At 50.5% G+C, this 23,763-nt stretch overlaps 1 protein-coding gene across 1 annotated transcript in view; it reads right to left on the bottom strand.

Moving 5' to 3' along the window:
* LOC139766590 (reelin-like) overlaps positions 1-23,763 on the bottom strand; it is a 96,181-nt gene that overhangs the window by 60,086 nt on the left and 12,332 nt on the right. The window contains 19 exon segments of the mRNA XM_071695442.1: positions 1,222-1,442; positions 2,347-2,533; positions 2,710-2,850; positions 3,312-3,481; positions 3,695-3,884; positions 4,451-4,636; positions 5,638-5,759; positions 8,062-8,220; positions 10,708-10,819; positions 11,295-11,489; positions 11,781-11,947; positions 12,736-12,844; positions 14,147-14,335; positions 14,821-14,925; positions 17,374-17,522; positions 17,715-17,937; positions 19,959-20,310; positions 20,947-21,065; positions 23,253-23,364. Coding sequence (XP_071551543.1) covers positions 1,222-1,442; positions 2,347-2,533; positions 2,710-2,850; positions 3,312-3,481; positions 3,695-3,884; positions 4,451-4,636; positions 5,638-5,759; positions 8,062-8,220; positions 10,708-10,819; positions 11,295-11,489; positions 11,781-11,947; positions 12,736-12,844; positions 14,147-14,335; positions 14,821-14,925; positions 17,374-17,522; positions 17,715-17,937; positions 19,959-20,310; positions 20,947-21,065; positions 23,253-23,364 — 3,208 coding nt within the window.

Below are 23,763 nucleotides of genomic sequence, written 5' to 3' on the forward strand. Positions count from 1 at the left end.
GCGTCCAACACACACATGACCCAGGTGTTCCTGCAGGAGCGACCAACACACACACATGACCCAGGTGTTCCTGCAGGAGCGACCAACACACACACATGACCCAGGTGTTCCTGCAGGAGCGACCAACACACACATGACCCAGGTGTTCCTGCAGGAGCGACCAACACACACATGACCCAGGTGTTCCTGCAGGAGCGTCCAACACACACATGACCCAGGTGTTCCTGCAGGAGCGACCAACACACACACATGACCCAGGTGTTCCTGCAGGAGCGACCAACACACACACATGACCCAGGTGTTCCTGCAGGAGCGACCAACACACACACATGACCCAGGTGTTCCTGCAGGAGCGACCAACACACACACATGACCCAGGTGTTCCTGCAGGAGCGACCAACACACACACATGACCCAGGTGTTCCTGCAGGAGCGACCAACACACACACATGACCCAGGTGTTCCTGCAGGAGCGACCAACACACACACATGACCCAGGTGTTCCTGCAGGAGCGACCAACATTCCCGGAGTGAGGCGGGTTTGTGCGTCTGCCACCAGATGTGTTGGTCACACAAATGTCTCACATGCAGTGTGGACGTAAACACAACATGTGTGTGAACTTTATAAACACAACTGACAGTAAAATTCTCTGTAAATGGACCATTAAAATATAACAAATCTGAAAATGATAAAGACGCATTCACGGGCCGCACACGGTCGAGCGCATCGGTTCGAATCCTGGTTGCGGCGGTCGGTCCACAGTCAACCCAGCTGTTCATCCACCCCTAGGGGGGTGATCGATAAAATGGGTTCCTGGCTAACTTTTTTCTTTCACCAGAGATGGTGGTGTTGACTGGGGGATGCTGTTGGCCTGTGTCACGTCGGCCACTATGATATAAAGGAAGGTCACAACCCGTGGCTTGGTAACACTGACCCGTGTGGATCTTGGTAACACTGACCCGTGTGAATCTTATAACTAAAAATTTGTTATTGTTAAATTGTTCGTTATAATGAAGGTCCAGGTGGTAGGTAAGGTCACTGTATGACGTCATGTGAACATTATGACCTTCGTGGTGTATTGATAAACAAATGATAAAGAAATGTTGACGTACAACAAACTGGTTTGAGGAGAAACGAGTCAGCAGGAGAGAGAGAGAGAGAGAGAGAGAGAGAGAGAGAGAGAGAGAGAGAGAGAGAGAGAGAGAGAGAGAGAGCCTCACCTGGGCGTCCTGTACTGGGAGGGGAGAAGTTCCTGCAGGAGGGACCAGCTGATGCCGCCGTCCGTGGAGTGTTCTAGGACGACGCTGCCGGCGCTCAGGGTTTCCTCCTGGTCCGCGGGGAGACACCCGCTGCCAGACCCGCCTCCCACCACCAACATGAACTGGATGATGTCCACGTGGTCTGCGCCGAGGTCGTCCGTCTCCAACTGACGAACACCAGGCTGGCGGAGACATGGGCGTTATGTACACATTAATAATGGTTGACTTCCGCCAAACATCATTTCCGGTCAAAGGTGACATATGTCATATGTATTATCACATGTTAACTACAAAATGACTTATATAATAACGTACAAGTGTTGTGGGAAGGTAAGAAGGTGGGGTAGTCAGCTGTAGGGCCAGCCACATTATCCATGTGACACTGAAATGACGTACAAACCTCCACATATGAGGAGCGACCATGGCATGCACGACCACAGACGATGACCCACTACACATGTTCAACTCTGAAGATAACATGCTAACCCAGAGTGTGTGTGTGTGTGTGTGTGTGTGTGTGTGGTGCAGTGGGTTCTTAGTTGGGTGTGTATGTTGAAGTGTGATGATGTCTTCCCTAACAACCATGACCTGAACCCTCATGTCTTCCCTAACAACCATGACCTGACCCCTCATGTCTTCTCTAACAACAAAAGTCCACATCAAGGTCGGACCTTAACTGGAATATTGAGAGAATTATGAAACAGAAAAAACAAATAAGGGAAAATAGTTACGAATTTTGGAGGAAGTGAAAAACCTGTCATTTGAAATGTGTGGCAGGTCATAGTTATTGGGGAATACATGAGAGGGCAGAGGGTTACAAAACTTCGACGTGCAGGGAAAGAAACAGTTGTCAAAACGGCCCACTCTTGGGTTCCCGACGGTCACACAATAATCATGTGAAGCAGCAGGTTGCCCAGTGGTTGGGGGGCACACAAGCAGCCAGCTCTCGGGAGAAGGTGGGGTTAGGGGGTGGGGGGTCTTGACGACCCTACGACGCCTGGGGCTGGTACCCCTAGTGACGAGGGGCACCAGGCCTCCTGCTGCAGCAGACACCATCATCACTACAGCACAAACAGTGTTACTCACAGCACCGAAGTAAAGGCTGTTCCCGGACACGACGCTGCCACACCCCTCCTCCTGTGGTGTCACCGACCCGCCTGTGAGGTGGAAGTCGTACTTGGAGATGTCGTCCTCGTCGTCGAAGGTCGTGTCAACTTGCCGGTGGAGTTTGTGGAGCGGCAGACACTTGTGTCCGTGGAACGTGTCATCACACCTGTCGACCCAACAACACTTCTTCACTACACATATCTTCAGGACACGACCAACCATCCTAGGGTCGATCTACAGCGCAACATGCAGTATGGATGGCAGGATTGTTATCTCGTGTCTTAACATGGGGTCAGGAAGTGTTGGGTAGAGAGAGTAAACAAGTGTTATGTGATGTCTGACCTGCAGCCTTGCATGGTGCAGTAGCCATGGCCAGAACACAAGCCTGGGCACTGCCGCCCGATGTACAGGTTGTCCACAGCCCAGGACTCGCCCACCTCGCTCTCCTCCGTCTGCCGCAGTCGCAGCCGCGTCGTCGGCGACCTGCCAACATACAATACCCTGATGTGTCTGGTGAGGTTAGCACGAACACAACACTCATACAAGGTTCCCTGATCCTCCGTCAAGTCCAGACGACTGACACGGTAATCAGTCAGGAAAACATGTATGTCAGGATCACTGTTTGATGCTACCGGACTCCGCCTACTCTGGGTTACGCAACCAGTGAAAACTTACCTTTGGCGAGGCCGAACCATTTCAAGTATAGTCTCATCAAAGAACTTCTCACTCCAAAGGAATCTGCACTTCTCTGCTACTGTAAACACCAGCCTTGGGCTGCACTAGCCCTTAGAAAGGTCACTGGCTACCACCAGGACTCACAGTACCTGGTCCTGGGGTAATTATAAATAAAGAAAACCGCGTGCGAGGCGGTGCTGGTCTTGTGTGACGCAGTCATGGTTGTGTGTGGTCAATATGTACATATATATATATACATGTCATCTTACCAGGTGTGTGTGGGAAGCCTGAGGGTGACCCTCTTCCACAAGTTGAACTCGGAGGCGTGGTAGACGGTGCCCCGGGAGAAGTGTGACTGACACCCAGGTGTGGAGGGCGAGCAAGGGCGGTGCACCAGCTGCCACGTGATGCCATGGTTCAGGGAGTACTCCAGCACCACCTGTCAACACCCACACAGTATATACAACACCACCTGTCAACACACAAGCACTATATACACCAGACATATCATTTTGGATTCATATATTTCCTCAGGAGGATCTAACATGATTGGAAATTAAGGCTGATGGAGCGACTATACACAAGGCTTCCAATAGTTTACACAAAACCAGTTTGTGACTTGCGTCATACAAGACGTTGTAAACAAGTTTACCTTATTGGGTGTGTCCAGCGTCTGTTCGTCTTCACATCCAATAACCAGATCAAACTGCATCATGTACGAGGGTCCGACGCCGATGGACTTGGTCTCCATGAAGCGGGATGTCCCGCTGGCGATGATGTCCCCGAAGACCAGGGCGGAGTCCCGACCACACGCCCCGCCCCCCAGCTCCCCCAGATGGAACCTGACAGAAACGGATATACGAACTCACGTAACCACACCTCGCTGACACGCATCATGCACGTCATGACGCAAACTATTAACACGTCAAGATGGACGGGATGATGATGACACACACATGTCCTAGACGGATCCCGTCCATCATCATTCTGTCACTTGTTGTATAACTCCTGTGTCCACACCCACGTAGCCTGGCCCACACCACAGCTACCAGCACGTAGCCTGGCCCACACCACAGCTACCAGCACGTAGCCTGGCCCACGCCACAGCTACCAGCACGTAGCCTGGCCCACGCCACAGCTACCAGCACGTAGCCTGGCCCACACCACTACTACAAGCACGTAGCCTGGCCCACACCACAGCTACAAGCACGTAGCCTGGCCCACACCACAGCTATCAGCACGTAGCCTGGCCCACACCACAGCTACCAGCACGTAGCCAACCATTATCACCAACATGTTTGGGAAACTCTCGTTGATAAGTTACCATCTAGTTCGCCACACTGTGGTCAACCACGCAGGTTCTCGGCCAGCGCGACCCCCCGACCCCAGGTGAAGTGGCTCATCTTACCTGAGGGAGTTGTTGGCGGCAGCACCGTCGCTGAAGTCCAGCTGGATGTTGTTGAAGAGTTGTGAGGTGATGGTGAGGTCGTCCATGGCCCAGATGTCCCGTCCTGCGCCTGAGTGCTTCTCTTGCCACACCTGGAACCTGCAGCCAGGGCCCCTGGCGCCGGCCGGCAGCTCCAGCGAGATGTGGCTGTCCGGGAAGAGGAAGGTCAGTATCAACTGTGGCACCGGGGTCAAGGTCAACTGACCTCCCTCAGCCACAGAGGTCAAGGTGAGAGCAGGTCAACAGGGAGACCCACTTGGGTCAGGGTTTCACTTGCTGTCTCGATTATAGCATATGTGACAGATGTATGGTCCAACAGATGTGTTGTGTAGCAGGTGTGTGGTACAGCAGGTGTGTGGTACAGCAGGTGTGTGGTGCAGCAGGCGTGTGGCACAGCAGGCATGTGGCACAGCAGGTGTGTGGTGTAGCAAGTGTGTGGTACAGCAAGTGTGTGGAACGAGGTGTGTGGTACAGCAGGTGTGTGGTGCAGGTGTGCGGTATAGCAGGTGTGTGGTGCAGCAGGTGTGCGGTACTGCAGGTGTGTGGTGAAGCAGGTGTGTGGTGAAGCAGGTGTGTGGTACAGCAGGTGTATGGTACAGCAGGTGTGTGGTGCAGGTGTGCGGTACAGCAGGTGTGTGGTGCAGCAGGTGTGCGGTACTGCAGGTGTGTGATGCAGCAGGTGTGTGGTGCAGCAGGTGTGTAGCAGGTGTGTGGTGCCGGTGTGGGGTACAGCAGGTGTGTGGTGCAGCAGGGGTCTGGTACAGCAGGTGTGTGGTGCAGCAGGTGTGTAGCAGGTGTGTGGTGCCGGTGTGCGGTACAGCAGGTGTGTGGTGCAGCAGGTGTGCGGTGAAGCAGGTGTGCGGTACTGCAGGTGTGCGGTACAGCAGGTGTGTGGTACAGCAGGTGTATGGTACAGCAGGTGTGTGGTGCAGCAGGTGTGTGGTGCAGCAGGCGTGTGGTGCAGCAGGCGTGTGGTGCAGCAGGCGTGTGGTGCAGCAGGTGTATGGTACAGCAGGTGTGCGGTACAGCAGGTGTGTGGTACAGCAGATGTGTGGTGCAGCAGGTGTATGGTGCAGCAGGTGTATGGTACAGCAGGTGTGTGGTGCAGCAGATGTGTAGCAGGTGTGTGGTGGAGGTGGATGACGTACCTGGGTTCCTTGTGGTGTCTGGCATGGAGTGTGTGGAGGAGGTGCCAGGTAACGCCACCGTCACACGAGTAGTGGACGTAGACGCTCTCGCTGTCACGGTCCGGCCCGGGACACTTGCCCACCTGCAGCAGCATAACCAAGTCTCACTCACTCACTCACTCATCACAACACCAACCCTAGCCAGCCCGACCCACTAACCATCTCTTAATGACTATAACTACACCGGTGGATCACATCCCCAAATTTACTTAGAATAAATAGATTCCAGGACCAACCCGTCCTCCTCCAAGGTTAAACTTGACCCAACACAATAACACCTCATTGTTTATATGTCTAGATCCCACGTCTCCTCTGCATGACGTCCTCACACATGACCCACACACATGTCTAGCGTCATCCACGTTACAAACATATTTCTCAAATGTTCAACTGAGACACCAACTTGGTTCGTCAAACGACACTCACATCTCCAGTCCCACTTCCATCTTACATACACAACACCAGCACTATACATGAACCTCAACACTACACATGAATCATTCAACATTTCATTTTCGTCAGGAGTTTCCAGTAAGGTTCAACACGTCACCGGTCCACCACACTGCCCAACTGCCTCTCCTCGTTACCAGCTTGTCATCAGCCACGCCTCCTCCGTAGTCACAATCATACAACGTTTCACCTCAAGCACTGTTTCCCATCTCCAATCTTCAAGTTAACTATCTTCATAATCGCCTACATTATTCATCTTACCAGTTTGATCCTAAGATATCACATCTGTGCATAAGAACTGTGTCATGTTCTCCATCGCACCAACTTCGTGTATGATCCACACATCACATTCCTGTACACCACCAATCAAAGGTTTGCTTCCATCCTTCGTCCAGCGCCCCTGCAGGAGTTCTCTCACTGTCCTACTGACTCCTTATTGTTGATCTTTTCTCTGTAAGGTGCTCCTGTCTAAACGTCCATCCGTCCCTACTGCTCCTGTCTGTCTGTCCTGTTCCTGTCTCTCCGTCCGTCCGTCCAGGTCTGAGCCACTTCAAGCCTCATGGAAGTTGCCAGACGCACGATAACTAACCCACATACACAGTTGCCAATGATTCAACCATTTCTTTGGCAGGAATTCCTGGCTGCTGGGGCGATATATTTTCGGAGAACATTATGTTGTTCAGCGGGAAGGATGTGTTAGCAATATGGACACTGTCGAGAGGGAAAATGGCGGGTGAATGATTGTACTACTGAACAATGCTATACGCCGTTCAGAACATGATGGCCAGGGCGGGGGTGGAGGGTGAGTGTGATGCTCTGTGTTGTTGCCAGGGAGGAGGAAAGGGAGTGGTGGTGGTGGTGGTGAGGGAGAGTGGATTTGCAGATCAGGGAGGGAGTAATTGGAGATGGTAAGGGAGGATACGATAGCCTGGGAGGGATAAAAGTGTGTTAGTACATGGAAGTATATGGGTAGGACAGATAGCAGGAGAGTTGATGGTCCATAACGCGAGTCGCTGAATCAGCACCAGTGTTTGCAACAGTCCAGCACTACCCTACACACCTCTCCCTCCGGCTCAACTGTCAGTAAAAACAAGTATAGATACTATCATATTAATCGTGTAGGAAAATGTGGACGGGAAAAGGTTGTTGATAATATTATGATCACTATTTACTGGCTTTTCATCGAGCACAGTGAGTCATATTGTCCTGATTTGTGGTAATTACTGTATATATTACCGCCGCTCGCTAGGTCTCAGACCATGCGATTCAGACCACAGTCTTGTGTCACATCATTGCGTCTTACCATCTCATTTCATGTTTGGGAAAGTATCGTTGGTAACAAGTTACCACCTTGGTTGTCACAGAGGTCAACATGTTGTCAATACATGTTCTCGACCAGTCTACAGCTACTGCCCAGCTGGCGGCAACAAGTAGGTGTGTGGGAGGGTCGTTATAAAGGAAGGTGAGGCAGGGTCCAGGTCAAGGTGGGTGGAATATTTTGATCAATGGAACTGTGAGTGTCGGACGGAGGAAGCTGTTTACAAAGTTTATGTTGAAGAATATTCAGGAGATGGTGAGCCACGAGTGCTGATCCCTCTCCCTCTACTGTACACATCAGTTAAGACAAAATGATAATCATACTGATCATGACACACTGACACACAACTACTCACACACTGACCTTGACACACTGACACACAACTACTCACACACTGACCTTGACACACTGAGCCTCACACTAACACAGGACGGAGTCACGTCGTCTGCTGCATCTTAGAAGTGGTCGCCATCCAGATAATAATAACAAGTCATCCACAACTTTAATGTTGTTAAGATGAATTATGCAATGATGAGAGACAATTGTCAAACATATCCAGAGAAATCATATATATATATATATAAATGGAGGGTACGTTGATGTAGTAGAGGACTTACGTCGCTGACGGTACCGGCTACGTAGTGGAACTGGAGGAAGTGGGCGTGTGTGGTGTTCACGTCGACTGTGGTGATGGCGCGAGGTCCTCGACCACTGAACACGGCTGCTGTCCCCGACCCCACCACACCACAGCTGAGGCTGCTCTGCCCGCCCACCATCTGCAGCCACACAAAAACACAGTCAAGACAAACGTGTTAGAAAACATGGAAGACGACTGGAGTAAACCGTGTGATGAAGCTCTGTGTAGGGGACACCAGCACACAGGATGAAGCTGTGTGTGGGGACACCAGCACACAGGGATGAAGCTGTGTGTGGGGACACCAGCACACAAGGATGAAGCTGTGTGTGGGGACACCAGCACACAAGGATGAAGCTGTGTGTGGGGACACCAGCACACAAGGATGAAGCTGTGTGTGGGGACACCAGCACACAAGGAAGAAGCTGTGTGTGGGGACACCAGCACACAAGGAAGAAGCTGTGTGTGGGGACACCAGCACACAAGGAAGAAGCTGTGTGTGGGGACACCAGCACACAAGGATGAAGCTGTGTGTGGGGACACCAGCACACAAGGAAGAAGCTGTGTGTGGGGACACCAGCACACAAGGAAGAAGCTGTGTGGGGGACACCAGCACACAAGGATGAAGCTGTGTGTGGGGACACCAGCACACAAGGAAGAAGCTGTGTGTGGGGACACCAGCACACAGGCAAGGATGAAGCTGTGTGTGGGGACACCAGCACACAGGGATGAAGCTGTGTGTGGGGACACCAGCACACAAGGATGAAGCTGTGTGTGGGGACACCAGCACACAGGGATGAAGCTGTGTGTGGGGACACCAGCACACAAGGATGAAGCTGTGTGTGGGGACACCAGCACACAAGGATGAAGCTGTGTGTGGGGACACCAGCACACAAGGATGAAGCTGTGTGTGGGGACATCAGCACACAAGGATGAAGCTGTGTGTGGGGACACCAGCACACAAGGATGAAGCTGTGTGTGGGGACACCAGCACATAAGGATGAAGCTGTGTGTGGGGACACCAGCACACAAGGATGAAGCTGTGTGTGGGGACACCAGCACACAAGGATGAAGCTGTGTGTGGGGACACCAGCACACAAGGATGAAGCTGTGTGTGGGGACACCAGCACATAAGGATGAAGCTGTGTGTGGGGACACCAGCACACAAGGATGAAGCTGTGTGGGGGACACCAGCACACAAGGATGAAGCTGTGTGTGGGGACACCAGCACACAAGGATGAAGCTGTGTGTGGGGACACCAGCACACAAGGATGAAGCTGTGTGTGGGGACATCAGCACACAGGGATGAAGCTGTGTGTGGGGACACCAGCACACAAGGATGAAGCTGTGTGTGGGGACACCAGCACACAGGGATGAAGCTGTGTGTGGGGACATCAGCACACAAGGATGAAGCTGTGTGTGGGGACACCAGCACACAAGGATGAAGCTGTGTGTGGGGACACCAGCACACAAGGATGAAGCTGTGTGTGGGGACACCAGCACACAAGGATGAAGCTGTGTGTGGGGACACCAGCACACAAGGATGAAGCTGTCTGTGGGGACACCAGCACACAAGGATGAAGCTGTGTGTGGGGACATCAGCACACAAGGATGAAGCTGTGTGTGGGGACACCAGCACACAAGGATGAAGCTGTGTGGGGGACATCAGCACACAAGGAAGAAGCTGTGTGTGGGGACACCAGCACACAAGGATGAAGCTGTGTGGGGGACATCAGCACACAAGGATGAAGCTGTGTGTGGGGACACCAGCACACAAGGATGAAGCTGTGTGGGGGACACCAGCACACAAGGATGAAGCTGTGTGTGGGACACCAGCACACAAGGATGAAGCTGTGTGTGGGGACACCAGCACACAAGGATGAAGCTGTGTGTGGGGACATCAGCACACAAGGATGAAGCTGTGTGTGGGGACACCAGCACACAAGGATGAAGCTGTGTGTGGGGACACCAGCACACAAGGATGAAGCTGTGTGTGGGGACACCAGCACACAGGGATGAAGCTGTGTGTGGGGACACCAGCACACAAGGATGAAGCTGTGTGTGGGGACACCAGCACACAAGGATGAAGCTGTGTGTGGGGACACCAGCACACAAGGAAGAAGCTGTGTGTGGGGACACCAGCACATAAGGATGAAGCTGTGTGTGGGGACACCAGCACACAAGGATGAAGCTGTGTGTGGGGACACCAGCACACAAGGAAGAAGCTGTGTGTGGGGACACCAGCACACAAGGATGAAGCTGTGTGTGGGGACACCAGCACATAAGGATGAAGCTGTGTGTGGGGACACCAGCACACAAGGATGAAGCTGTGTGTGGGGACACCAGCACACAAGGAAGAAGCTGTGTGTGGGGACACCAGCACACAAGGAAGAAGCTGTGTGTGGGGACACCAGCACACAAGGTTTCAAATGATGTTTGATCGAAAAACGTTCACAAAATGAGGCCCCGCTGGTGTAGATCTCCCTCACCCACACAGCACAAACGTTGCCCACAACCTCTACCATACACTTGAACACTTTGAACACACACAAAGCGCCTGAGATAACCTAACCTAACCTAACCTCAGATATCTTGATGATAAGGAAGCAAGACTCGAGCACATAATTACCTTGAGAATGTTGGCGCTGTCGACGACGTGGTTGGTGAAAGCCTCCGACACATACACTAGGTTATCACGGTCGGCCGCCTGACACGCCTCCCCGCTGTAGCCGTACTCACACCTGCCACCACACAACACTCACTCACAATGTGGCCGCCAGCATCACCCACCTCTCAGGTCATCGTACACACAGAGAGAGAGAGAGAGAGAGAGAGAGAGAGAGAGAGAGAGAGAGAGAGAGAGAGAGAGAGAGAGTACCTTCAGATATCTACAATAAATATAAAAAAGATACACATTCACGTGTGTGTGTGTGTGTGTGGGGTGTGTGTGTGTGTGGTGTGGTGTGCGTGGTGTGTGGTGTGTGTGTGGTGTGTGTGTGGTGTGTGTGTGTGTGTGTGTGTGGTGTGTGTGTGTGTGGTGTGTGTGTGTGGTGTGTGGTGTGTGGTGTGTGGTGTGTGTGTGTGGGTGTGTGTGTGTGTGTGTGGGGTGTGTGTGTGTGTGTGTGTGTGGTGTGTGTGTGTGTGTGTGTGTGTGTGTGTGTGTGTGTGTGTGGTGTGTGTGTGGTGTGTGGAGGACAGACCACCTCGTCGTCTTACTTGCAGCCTCCGTCAGGTTGGCAGAGCCCTCGACCGCTGCACCCCTGGCGACACTGGCCGATGAAGACGTTGTCCAGGGCCCACCACCTGGACGCACCAGCTGCCTCTTCCTCCTCCGCCGCCACCTGCCGCACCCGCAGCCGCGTGTTGGACGTGAGAGACATGTAGGGCAGCGGCAGCGTCACCAGACTCCACCTGCGGCATCACGGCAGACAACCATGTGAGACTTGCAAGCAATCACCAAGTGCACCTCTCTCTCTCTCTCTCTCTCTCTCTCTCTCTCTCTCTCTCTCTCTCTCTCTCTCTCTCTCTCTCTCTCTCACACACACATACACACACACACACACACACACACACACATACAAACATGAGTTAGCCCACAGACAATCCCTGTTCTTCGTTGTTCCCTCTAAGCTGGTCGATAAATGGGGACCTAGATGAGGAAGGTGTGTGTGTGTGTGTGTGTGTGTGTGTGTGACTACTGACCTATCAAGTTGTTCTGGTCGTAGGGAGGAGGTGAGGGTAGAGTGGGTGCCCGGGCACGCCCCTGGCAGACACCGGTTGTGTAGGGCCGTCCAGGTGGCTCCACCGTCCGAGCTGGTCTGCACCTCCACCTGGCTGAGTCCGTCGCCACACTCCAGGTTGACACGAGCCTGTACGTGGGACACTCGTCACAACCTCCTCACTCTCCTACAACCACTGAGTCTTGTGGTTAAACAGCACACAACTCGACTGACACCAACCAGAGGTTACGTACAAATATCATCATTATTATCATTCAACAATAAACATTAGATTAATGAGGGAAGGCGTCCAGGGGAACCTCATGATATGAGGTACGATGAGGAGATCAAGGACCAGCGTGCCACACCAGACACACACTTGTGCCAGGTGGAGGAGGAGGAGGAGGAGGAGGAGGAGTGTGAGGACGAAAGACTGAGGCTGGACGCGACGCGCTGTCAGTCACGTGGTCGTGTCTGTGGTCATGTGTGAGTCATACGAGTGGTGCAGGTCACATCCAACCTAGGTGCCAAGTAACAACAACCTCGCCTCCACAACTACACACAAGTGTTGTGCGTGACGTATGTCATGTTCTCAGAGTGTTTACTTGTGTACACACAGCTGGTGTATGTATTGTGAGTGGCGTCTGACCTCCTCACAATGTGGCCAGATGGTGTGGACGGAGCAGTGTGGCCCAGATGGTTCTGATGTTTTGCATGTGGATGTAAAGTAATGTGTTACCAAGTGGAGAGGAAAACGTGGATCATAAAGAGTGGATCACAAGCAGGAGGGAACACTGTGCACACCCAACTGTCGGAGGCGAGGCTCAAGCTGCAGGCACGAAGGAGGGAGGCATTACGTGGCCCAGAGAGAGAGAGAGAGAGAGAGAGAGAGAGAGAGAGAGAGAGAGAGAGAGAGAGAGACGGAGGGACGGACGGACCTGGAAGAAGTGTGAGGGTCGGGCTGGCAGCCACGGTAGGAGGCGCAGGTGGTCGAGGGCCCACACGTCCGTCTGGTTCCGGCTGGCCTGCGTCTGCTCCAGGCAGAACCTGTAACACAGCGGTCCTGATGTACTATGTACTACCCTACACCATCCCTGTAACACAGCGGTCCTGATGTACTATGTACTACCCTACACCGTCCCTGTAACACAGCGGTCCTGACGTACTATGTACTACCCTACACCGTCCCTGTAACACAGCGGTCCTGACGTACTATGTACTACCCTACACCGTCCCTGTAACACAGCGGTCCTGATGTACTATGTACTACCCTACACCGTCCCTGTAACACAGCGGTCCTGATGTACTATGTACTACCCTACATCGTCCCTGTAACACAGCGGTCCTGATGTACTATGTACTACCCTACACCGTCCCTGTAACACAGCGGTCCTGATGTACTATGTACTACCCTACACCATCCTGGGTGTAGGGCAGGTCTGCAGGCTGTGCCTCACATCAGACAACAGATAATCCTACAATTATATCAAATTATTATCATTTATCTTATTATCGAAATTACTGAATCAAAGAAAGTGTTAAGAGGTTACTATGACCACAGCAACCACTCATTGTGGGATGACCCACCTGACGCAGACCACTCCTGCCATACCTACCTGACGAAGACCACTCCTCCCATACCCACCTGACGCAGACCACTCCTGCCATACCCACCTGACGAAGACCACTCCTCCCATACCTACCTGACGCAGACCACTCCTGCCATACCTACCTGACGAAGACCACTCCTCCCATACCCACCTGACGCAGACCACTCCTGCCATACCCACCTGACGAAGACCACTCCTCCCATACCTACCTGACGCAGACCACTCCTGCCATACCTACCTGACGCAGACCACTCCTGCCATACCTACCTGACGCAGACCACTCCTGCCATACCTACCTGACGCAGACCACTCCTGCCATACCTACCTGACGCAGACCACTCCTGCCATACCTACCTGACGCTGACCACTCCTGCCATACCTACCTGACGCTGACCACTCCTGCCATACGTACTAGACAGGTGTGGCAGGACGACCACTCCTGCCATACCTACCTGACGCTGACTACTCCTGCCATACGTACTAGACAGGTGTGGCAGGACGACCAAAGTTTACACCTGGACGACTACCACACAGGTGTGGTGGGGAGGTTACCTGGTGGGAGACTACCACAGGTGTGGTGGGGAGGTTACCTGGTGGGAGACTACCACAGGCGTGGGGAGGTTACCTCGTGGAAGACTACCACAGGTATGGTGGGGAGGTTACCTGGTGGGAGACTACCACAGGTGTGGTGGGGAGGTTACCTGGTGGGAGACTACCACAGGCGTGGTGGGGAGGTTACCTGGTGTCCTGGAGCTGCAGGTGTGGTGGGACGAGGAGGGTGTACTCCTGGTGGGTCCAGGCCAGACGTTCCTCCCCAAGCAGGTCTCTCTGCTCCCCACGTTCGCTGTACACAGACACACTCACCCTCCCGCTGTGGCTGGTGTAGCACTCGCCCAGCTGCAGTGATACGCTCAACACACCCACAGACCTGCCAGGTGGTAACACCTCGGGTCAACCACATAGATACCACATATACGCACATACCTGCGTCAACCACATAAATACCACATATACGCACATACCTGCGTCAACCACATAAATACCACATATACGCACATACCTGCGTCAACCACATAAATACCACATATACGCACATACCGGCGTCAGTTACATAGATACCACATATACGCACACACCTGCATCAACCACATGAAGACCACACACACACACACACCTGCGTCAAACACATAGATACCACATATACACACCTACGTAAAGAAAACTGTACATACACAGATACACATCAGTACACATACATCAACGTCAATTAGTTAATTGACAGATTTTATATATATATATATATATATATATATATATATATTCCTGTTGTTATAAAGACGGTTTAAGGTTTAGAAGATGACAAGAGACGTGTAGAAATGTATGACAGTACCTGGTACCCAGGTAGGACAGTACCTGGCATCCAGGTAGGGGGTGCAGATCCTACGGTTGCCTTCACCAGAGAACACCATTCTCTGTCGTGCCTCACAGCGCGTCACGCTCCCTGCCTCCACCGTCCACCTGCGTCAGCAACAACTTGTTGTACCACAACCATAAGACCTGACCTGCTGCTAACATGTTGTACCACAACCATAAGACCTGACCTGCTGCTAACATGTTGTACCACAACCATAAGACCTGACCTGCTGCTAACATGTTGTACCACAACCATAAGACCTGACCTGCTGCTAACATGTTGTACCACAACCATAAGACCTGACCTGCTGCTAACATGTTGTACCACAACCATAAGACCTGACCTGCTGCTAACATGTTGTACCACAACCATAAGACCTGACCTGCTGCTAACATGTATATTATAGTACAACCATATGATGAAGGTGTTACAAGTATTTTGTGTTACTCCAGAGTTTTAATGCACAGATCAAGTGTAAACTTGAGCAATACTATTACATATATGACACATTACTCATATACCATCATACATGTTATCATGTTGATCATATACCATCATACATGTGATCAATGTCGATCATATATCATCAAGCATGTGATCAATGTTGATCACAATTCATCAAGCATGTGATTAATGTTAGTGTCACCTACTGGTACTGGGAATCGACTGATGTCACCTACTGGTACTGGGAATCGACTGATGTCACCTACTGGTACTGGGAATCGACTGATGTCACCTACTGGTACTGGGAATCGACTGATGTCACCTACTGGTACTGGGAATCGACTGATGTCACCTACTGGTACTGGGGACGACTGATGTCACCTACTGGTACTGGGAATCGACTGATGTCACCTACTGGTACTGGGGGACGACTGATGTCACCTACTGGTACTGGGGAACGACTGGTGTCACCTACTGGTACTGGGGGACGACTGATGTCACCTACTGGTACTGGGAATCGACTGATGTCACCTACTGGTACTGGGGACGACTGATGTCACCTACTGGTACTGGGAATCGACTGATGTCACCTACTGGTACTGGGGGACGACTGATGTCACCTACTGGTACTGGGGAACGACTGGTGTCACCTACTGGTACTGGAGGACGACTGGTGTCACCTACTGGTACTGGAGGACGACTGGTGTCACCTACTGGTACTGGGGAACGACTGGTGTCACCTACTGGTACTGGAGGACGACTGGTGTCACCTACTGGTACTGGGGGACGACTGATGTCACCTACTGGTACTGGGGGACGACTGGTGTCACCTACTGGTACTGGAGGACGACTGGTGTCACCTACTGGTACTGGAGGACGACTGGTGTCACCTACTGGTACCGGGGGACGACTGGTGTCACCTACTGGTACTGGAGGACGACTGGTGTCACCTACTGGTACTGGAGGACGACTGGTGTCACCTACTGGTACTGGGGGACGACTGGTGTCACCTACTGGTACTGGAGGACGACTGGTGTCACCTACTGGTACTGGAGGACGACTGGTGTCACCTACTGGTACTGGGGGACGACTGGTGTCACCTACTGGTACTGGAGGACGACTGGTGTCACCTACTGGTACTGGAGGACGACTGTGTCACCTACTGGTACTGGGGACGACTGTGTCACCTACTGGTACTGGAGGACGACTGGTGTCACCTACTGGTACTGGAGGACGACTGGTGTCACCTACTGGTACTGGGGACGACTGGTGTCACCTACTGGTACTGGGGGACGACTGGTGTCACCTACTGGTACTGGAGGACGACTGGTGTCACCTACTGGTACTGGAGGACGACTGGTGTCACCTACTGGTACTGGAGGACGACTGGTGTCACCTACTGGGTACTGGAGGACGACTGGTGTCACCTACTGGTACGGGGGACGACTGGTGTCACCTACTGGTACTGGAGACGACTGGTGTCACCTACTGGTACTGGAGGACGACTGGTGTCACCTACTGGTACTGGGGACGACTGGTGTCACCTACTGGTACTGGAGGACGACTGGTGTCACCTACTGGTACTGGGGACGACTGGTGTCACCTACTGGTACTAGGGGGACGACTGGTGTCACCTACTGGTACTGGAGGACGACTGGTGTCACCTACTGGTACTGGGGGACGACTGGTGTCACCTACTGGTACTGGGGGACGACTGGTGTCACCTACTGGTACTGGAGGACGACTGGTGTCACCTACTGGTACTGGGGGACGACTGGTGTCACCTACTGGTACTGGAGGACGACTGGTGTCATCTACTGGTACTGGGGGACGACTGGTGTCACCTACTGGTACTGGGGGACGACTGGTGTCACCTACTGGTACTGGGGAACGACTGGTGTCACCTACTGGTACTGAGGGACGACTGGTGTCACCTACTGGTACTGGAGGACGACTGGTGTCACCTACTGGTACTGGGGAACGACTGGTGTCACCTACTGGTACCGGGGGACGACTGGTGTCACCTACTGGTACTGGAGGACGACTGGTGTCACCTACTGGTACTGGAGGACGACTGGTGTCACCTACTGGTACTGGGGACGACTGACCCGCTGGGTGGAGAGTGGAGGAAGTACTGGCCGAGGATCAGGTCGTCGTCAGGAGGCAGGACCCGCAGGTCCAGCAGTCGTGTGGTCGTCCAGGAGGTCGTCGGGTCCCCCTCGAAGACAAGGCTGTTGCCCTCTGACCCACACGCTTCCTGGAAGGTCAAATGACGTCTTAACCTCCTTACACGTCAGCATCTTCATCATTCCTCTTTTGTGCAAACTGTATATAATACAACTGACCATATATCCAACCCTCGACGTGTACTGCACACGTGGGGCAGAGGGATACAATACTCCTCTGGGCGCGTGAGGCATCGAACCCTAGCCTTGCCGTGCTGACCTACCTTCACTTTAGCTCCAGGGAAGAACATCCAGTTGGTCGGGTCGATCGGGTCGAAGTCATCAACGATCGGGTCTTGTGAGGCTTGGTTGGTGGTGAGGGCGACGTCGTCCAGGCCCCAGCAGGTGTGGTGGTCGTGGTGGCCAGCCTGCCACTTGATGCACACCCCAGGTACACGGTACCGCAGCGGTACAGGCTGGATGTGTACCTCGCTTGACGCACCAGCCCTGCACGTTACACACAAGAGGCCTTGGTGTTAGTACAACCCCTTGATAAAGACATTAATGACCCAACTAGGCCATTGGACTGCCAAACATACTGTGAACACTCACTTGCCAGTAGACTAAGGAAATTACGTGAATATTCTTACACAGAACATCTAAAAACATCGGTAGAAATACTGTGGCATGCATGGTAACACACCTGCTGATAATTACTAGAACAATTTAGTTCATGCACTTCAACACTTCAAAACAAGTAACACACTGTAATTTCTGCCGTTCAGCATAATACTGACTGCCGACCCTGCTTAGTCACTGGTGGTAATAGTTCACATAAGGCAGCATCAACTGGTCAGGTTGGGCTCTAGGTGCACGGGGGTCCGGGCGTGCGGCAGTCCTCGTCAAGCAACGGCCAACGTTCCCCAGGTCAGGTCGGCCTTGTACGTGCGCTATTCACATACAGCGGTGCACCCGGCCTACGTCCTTCGTACAGCTCACTGTTTTCGTACACACACTGCTACTGTTGACACTCGGTCCCTACTGATGTACCCTTACCCGTGCTCTGTTGGATCCTAACTTGGCGACAAAGATCTCACTAGGGTCGACCTAATGTTTACACACACACACACACACACACACACACACACACACACACACAAATAACAAAGTCCTTATCTCCCTGCCTATTCCGTCCAGTTACATACAGTTTACATATATATATATTTACGCATATATTGACGTACAGGAACGGACAAAACATGTCTCGGTTTAGTTCATCTTTGGTGAGAAGAAAAAAGGAAAGTGACAATTACTCACGTCTACGCAGGTGTTGGTAGACCTGACTGTTGGAGGAAGGAAGGTTATATGAAGAAGGAAAGACAGGAGGAGGAGGAGGAGGAGCCACAGTTGCGCCTTCAAGTAACACACAACAAGAACACTAGTCGTTGTAGAGATGTATTCCAGTGATTGTAGTATAACCTATCATCATCCAAACAACAAACTCTCAAATTATCTACAAATTATAACTCAATCCACCTTGAGAGAGATGTTCAGGATTTGAATCAACATTTAATAACGTTTATATAAACTAATATAAATTAGGAGAGTGAGTGTAAACACGAAAGTTGAACAATGAAAAAGAATTTTTTTTTTTTGTCTATTTTCCTGGTCAGTTGTTACAGCGACTACCATACGTGGGGATACAGAGGCAGGAGGTACCACCACGAGGGGGTACCATAGTGCAACAGACAAGAGGTACCATAAACACGAGGTACTGTACTCACGTGTGTACCTCCTCACAGTACAGTACTCACGTGTACGTGTGTACCTCCTCCCACGAGGTACAGTACAGTACTCACGTGTACGTGTGTACCTCCTTCCACGAGGTACAGTACAGTACTCACGTGTACGTGTGTACCTCCTCCCACGAGGTACAGTACTCACGTGTACGTGTGTACCTCCTCCCACGAGGTACAGTACAGTACTCACGTGTACGTGTGTACCTCCTCCCACGAGGTACAGTACTCACGTGTACATGTGTACCTCCTCCCACGAGGTACAGTACAGTACTCACGTGTACGTGTGTACCTCCTCCCACGAGGTACAGTACTCACGTGTACGTGTGTACCTCCTCCCACGAAGTACAGTACTCACGTGTACGTGTGTACCTCCTCCCACCAGGTACAGTACAGTACTCACGTGTACGTGTGTACCTCCTCCCACGAGGTACAGTACAGTACTCACGTGTACGTGTGTACCTCCTCCCACCAGGTACAGTACAGTACTCACGTGTACGTGTGTACCTCCTCCCACGAGGTACAGTACTCACGTGTACGTGTGTACCTCCTCCCACCAGGTACAGTACTCACGTGTACGTGTGTACCTCCTCCCACGAGGTACAGTACTCACGTGTACGTGTGTACCTCCTCCCACGAGGTACAGTATCACGTGTACGTGTGTACCTCCTCCCACCAGGTACAGTACTCACGTGTACGTGTGTACCTCCTCCCACCAGGTACAGTACTCACGTGTACGTGTGTACCTCCTCCCACGAGGTACAGGCCTCGCCAGCCAGGGGGTCGTCGTGGGCGTCTTGGTGGGGTGCGGGGTGCGTCCTGATGCGGCTCAACCTCCCCAGCGGTGGTGAGCTAACCTCCCCACTCCCCTCAGCCTCCTCTCCCCCGACCACCACCATGTGATCAAGTCCGCTACCTTCCTCTGCAACGTAGGCGCTCACTACCGGGCCGTACGACCGGTACTTCGTGGGTGTACCGGGGAAGAACTGAGCCTGGTCGTCTAGCGGTGCTCGGCCGTACATGACGTGCACTGTCGTCTGCCCAGGACACGAACCAGCGCCCAGGGCGAAGTGCAGCTGCCGGGCTACCGGGAGACAAGGTCATAACACCATTTTCTTTCTTGTGATACACAATAGAAAACGGGATAATCATTCCCTTCTATAATGTTCCTGTCAGTATTTATCATTTATAATAAGTCATTTATGTTGCACAATGCTATTGAATAATTCATATGTTAGTATGTTATCATATGTTAATATGTTATCATATGTTGATATCGTATGTCATTATGTCATTATATGTTAGTTATCATATGTTAGTATGTTATGTATTAATGTTATCATATGTTAGTATATGTTAGTATGTTATCATATGTTAGTATATGCTGTTATCATATGTTAGTATGTTATGTTAATATGTTATCGTTTGTTAGTATGTTACAATATGTTAGTATGTTAATGAACAGATCTGAAATCTCCCATATCACCTAACGGATCGACCTATGATCAAAACATAACTAAATCTATAACTCTCGATCTATCATAACTTCACAACACAGTCCAGTGTTGTGATCAGACACACACCTCATACGTACATGATGTTGTACATACATACGTACATGTTGTACATACGTACATGATGATGTAGGTACATACGTACATGATGTTGTACATACATACATACATGATGTACGTGGTGGAGACTGGCCGACGGTACTGACCTCTGGATAGATCCATGGGTAAGGTTGTGATGGAAGCGTCTGGCTTGGTGAAGTTGACAGCTGACCCATGCAGGAAGTTACCCACCTCCCTACCAACACTGCCTCCCTCCACCTCACTCCTGCAGCAGACCAGAACCACACTCACTCCTGCGTCACCACACCTAGACCTACTACAGGTCACCATACCCAGACCTACGTAAGGGTCACCACACCCAGACCTCCTACAGGTCACCACACCCAGACCTATTACAGGTCACCTCACCCAGACATACGCACAGGTCACGGGTCACCATACTCAGATCCACCACATTTAAACATGCAGGTCATATAGAACCTCATAATTAATCATGAGGACAGGTCATATAGAACCTCATAATTAATCATGAGGACAGGTCATATAGAACCTCATAATTAATCATGAGGACAGGTCATATAGAACCTCATAATTAATCATGAGGACAGGTCATACAGAACCTCATAATTAATCATGAGGACAGGTCATATAGAACCTCATAATTAATCATGAGGACAGGTCATATAGAACCTCATAATTAATCATGAGGACAGGTCATATAGAACCTCATAATTAATCATGAGGACAGGTCATATAGAACCTCATAATTAATCATGAGGACAGGTCATATAGAACCTCATAATTAATCATGAGGACAGGTCATATAGAACCTCATAATTAATCATGAGGACAGGTCATACAGAACCTCATAATTAATCATGAGGACAGGTCATATAGAACCTCATAATTAATCATGAGGACAGGTCATATAGAACCTCATAATTAATCATGAGGACAGGTCATATAGAACCTCATAATTAATCATGAGGACAGGTCATATAGAACCTCATAATTAATCATGAGGACAGGTCATACAGAACCTCATAATTAATCATGAGGACAGGTCATATAGAACCTCATAATTAATCATGAGGACAGGTCATATAGAACCTCATAATTAATCATGAGGACAGGTCATATAGAACCTCATAATTAATCATGAGGACAGGTCATATAGAACCTCATAATTAATCATGAGGACAGGTCATACAGAACCTCATAATTAATCATGAGGACAGGTCATATAGAACCTCATAATTAATCATGAGGACAGGTCATATAGAACCTCATAATTAATCATGAGGACAGGTCATATAGAACCTCATAATTAATCATGAGGACAGGTCATATAGAACCTCATAATTAATCATGAGGACAGGTCATATAGAACCTCATAATTAATCATGAGGACAGGTCATATAGAACCTCATAATTAATCATGAGGACAGGTCATATAGAACCTCATAATTAATCATGAGGACAGGTCATACAGAACCTCATAATTAATCATGAGGACAGGTCATATAGAACCTCATAATTAATCATGAGGACAGGTCATATAGAACCTCATAATTAATCATGAGGACAGGTCATACAGAACCTCATAATTAATCATGAGGACAGGTCATATAGAACCTCATAATTAATCATGAGGACAGGTCATATAGAACCTCATAATTAATCATGAGGACAGGTCATATAGAACCTCATAATTAATCATGAGGACAGGTCATATAGAACCTCATAATTAATCATGACAGGTCATATAGAACCTCATAATTAATCATGAGGACAGGTCATATAGAACCTCATAATTAATCATGAGGACAGGTCATACAGAACCTCATAATTAATCATGAGGACAGGTCATATAGAACCTCATAATTAATCATGAGGATATTGTTCATTTGTAATCATCATATTCACTGCTTCATTTATCTCTCTCATCAAAGAAAATTATTCACAATTACTCACTAAAAACATCAAGACATTACCATCAGGAGATAATTATTATTATCATCATTATCATTATTATCATTATTACTGTTATTATTATTATTATTATTATTATTATTATTATTATTATCATTATTATTATTATTATTATTATTATTATTATTATCATCATAATCATCATTATTATCATCATTAAGTATATACAACCACACGGTATCATCACACTTGTGACCCACAGGTCAAGCTGACAGACCTGTCCACAATGGCCAGGCTGACAGACCTGTCCACAATGGCCAGGCTGACAGACCTGTCCACAATGGCCAGGCTGACAGACCTGTCCACAATGGCCAGGCTGACAGACCTGTCCACAATGGCCAGGCTTATAGACAGTAGCCCCACACACGTCAGAGGATCTGGTTCAGATCATGAGGTATGGAGGCCACAGTAGGCCACAGGAGGCCACAGTGGGCCACACCACAGGTCAGGTCAACATTACCAGATACTGGGGTCAATCTTGGGGTTCTCGAAGTCATCCCTGAAGATGTAGCCCCGCTGGTCTCTGCCTGTGAACCTTGACCTCTCCAGTAGCAGCTGAGCTGGTGACCCGTCTGTAGGGGACGTAGACAGTTCACTTCCTGGTCACATACCTACATATACTGGTCAGGTCAGGTCAGGTCAGTCCACTGGTCACATCTGTCTCACGGTCAGGTCAATATCATTAGCACAGTCAATCAATTGCTCAGGTCAGCCTGCTGGCCAGGTGCACCTGGTGGTCAGGTCAGGAAGGTTACATGTTGAGCAACACAATATAGCGGTTTTACTAGTCTGCTGGTCAGGTCAGGCAGGTCAGCTATGCAGGTCACTCTGCAAAACCGACCACATTGCAGCACAGGTCACTTTAAAGAAAACGAGTCGTGAGTATGTCAGGTCACAATACGGTCTGGGAACTTCATTAGGTCATGTTAGGGTTAGAGTAAAGGTCAGGTTAAACCAGTAATTAATGAGCT

The sequence above is a fragment of the Panulirus ornatus genome, chromosome 58 (assembly GCF_036320965.1).
Source record: "Panulirus ornatus isolate Po-2019 chromosome 58, ASM3632096v1, whole genome shotgun sequence".
In the NCBI taxonomy this organism is placed as follows: domain Eukaryota; kingdom Metazoa; phylum Arthropoda; class Malacostraca; order Decapoda; family Palinuridae; genus Panulirus; species Panulirus ornatus.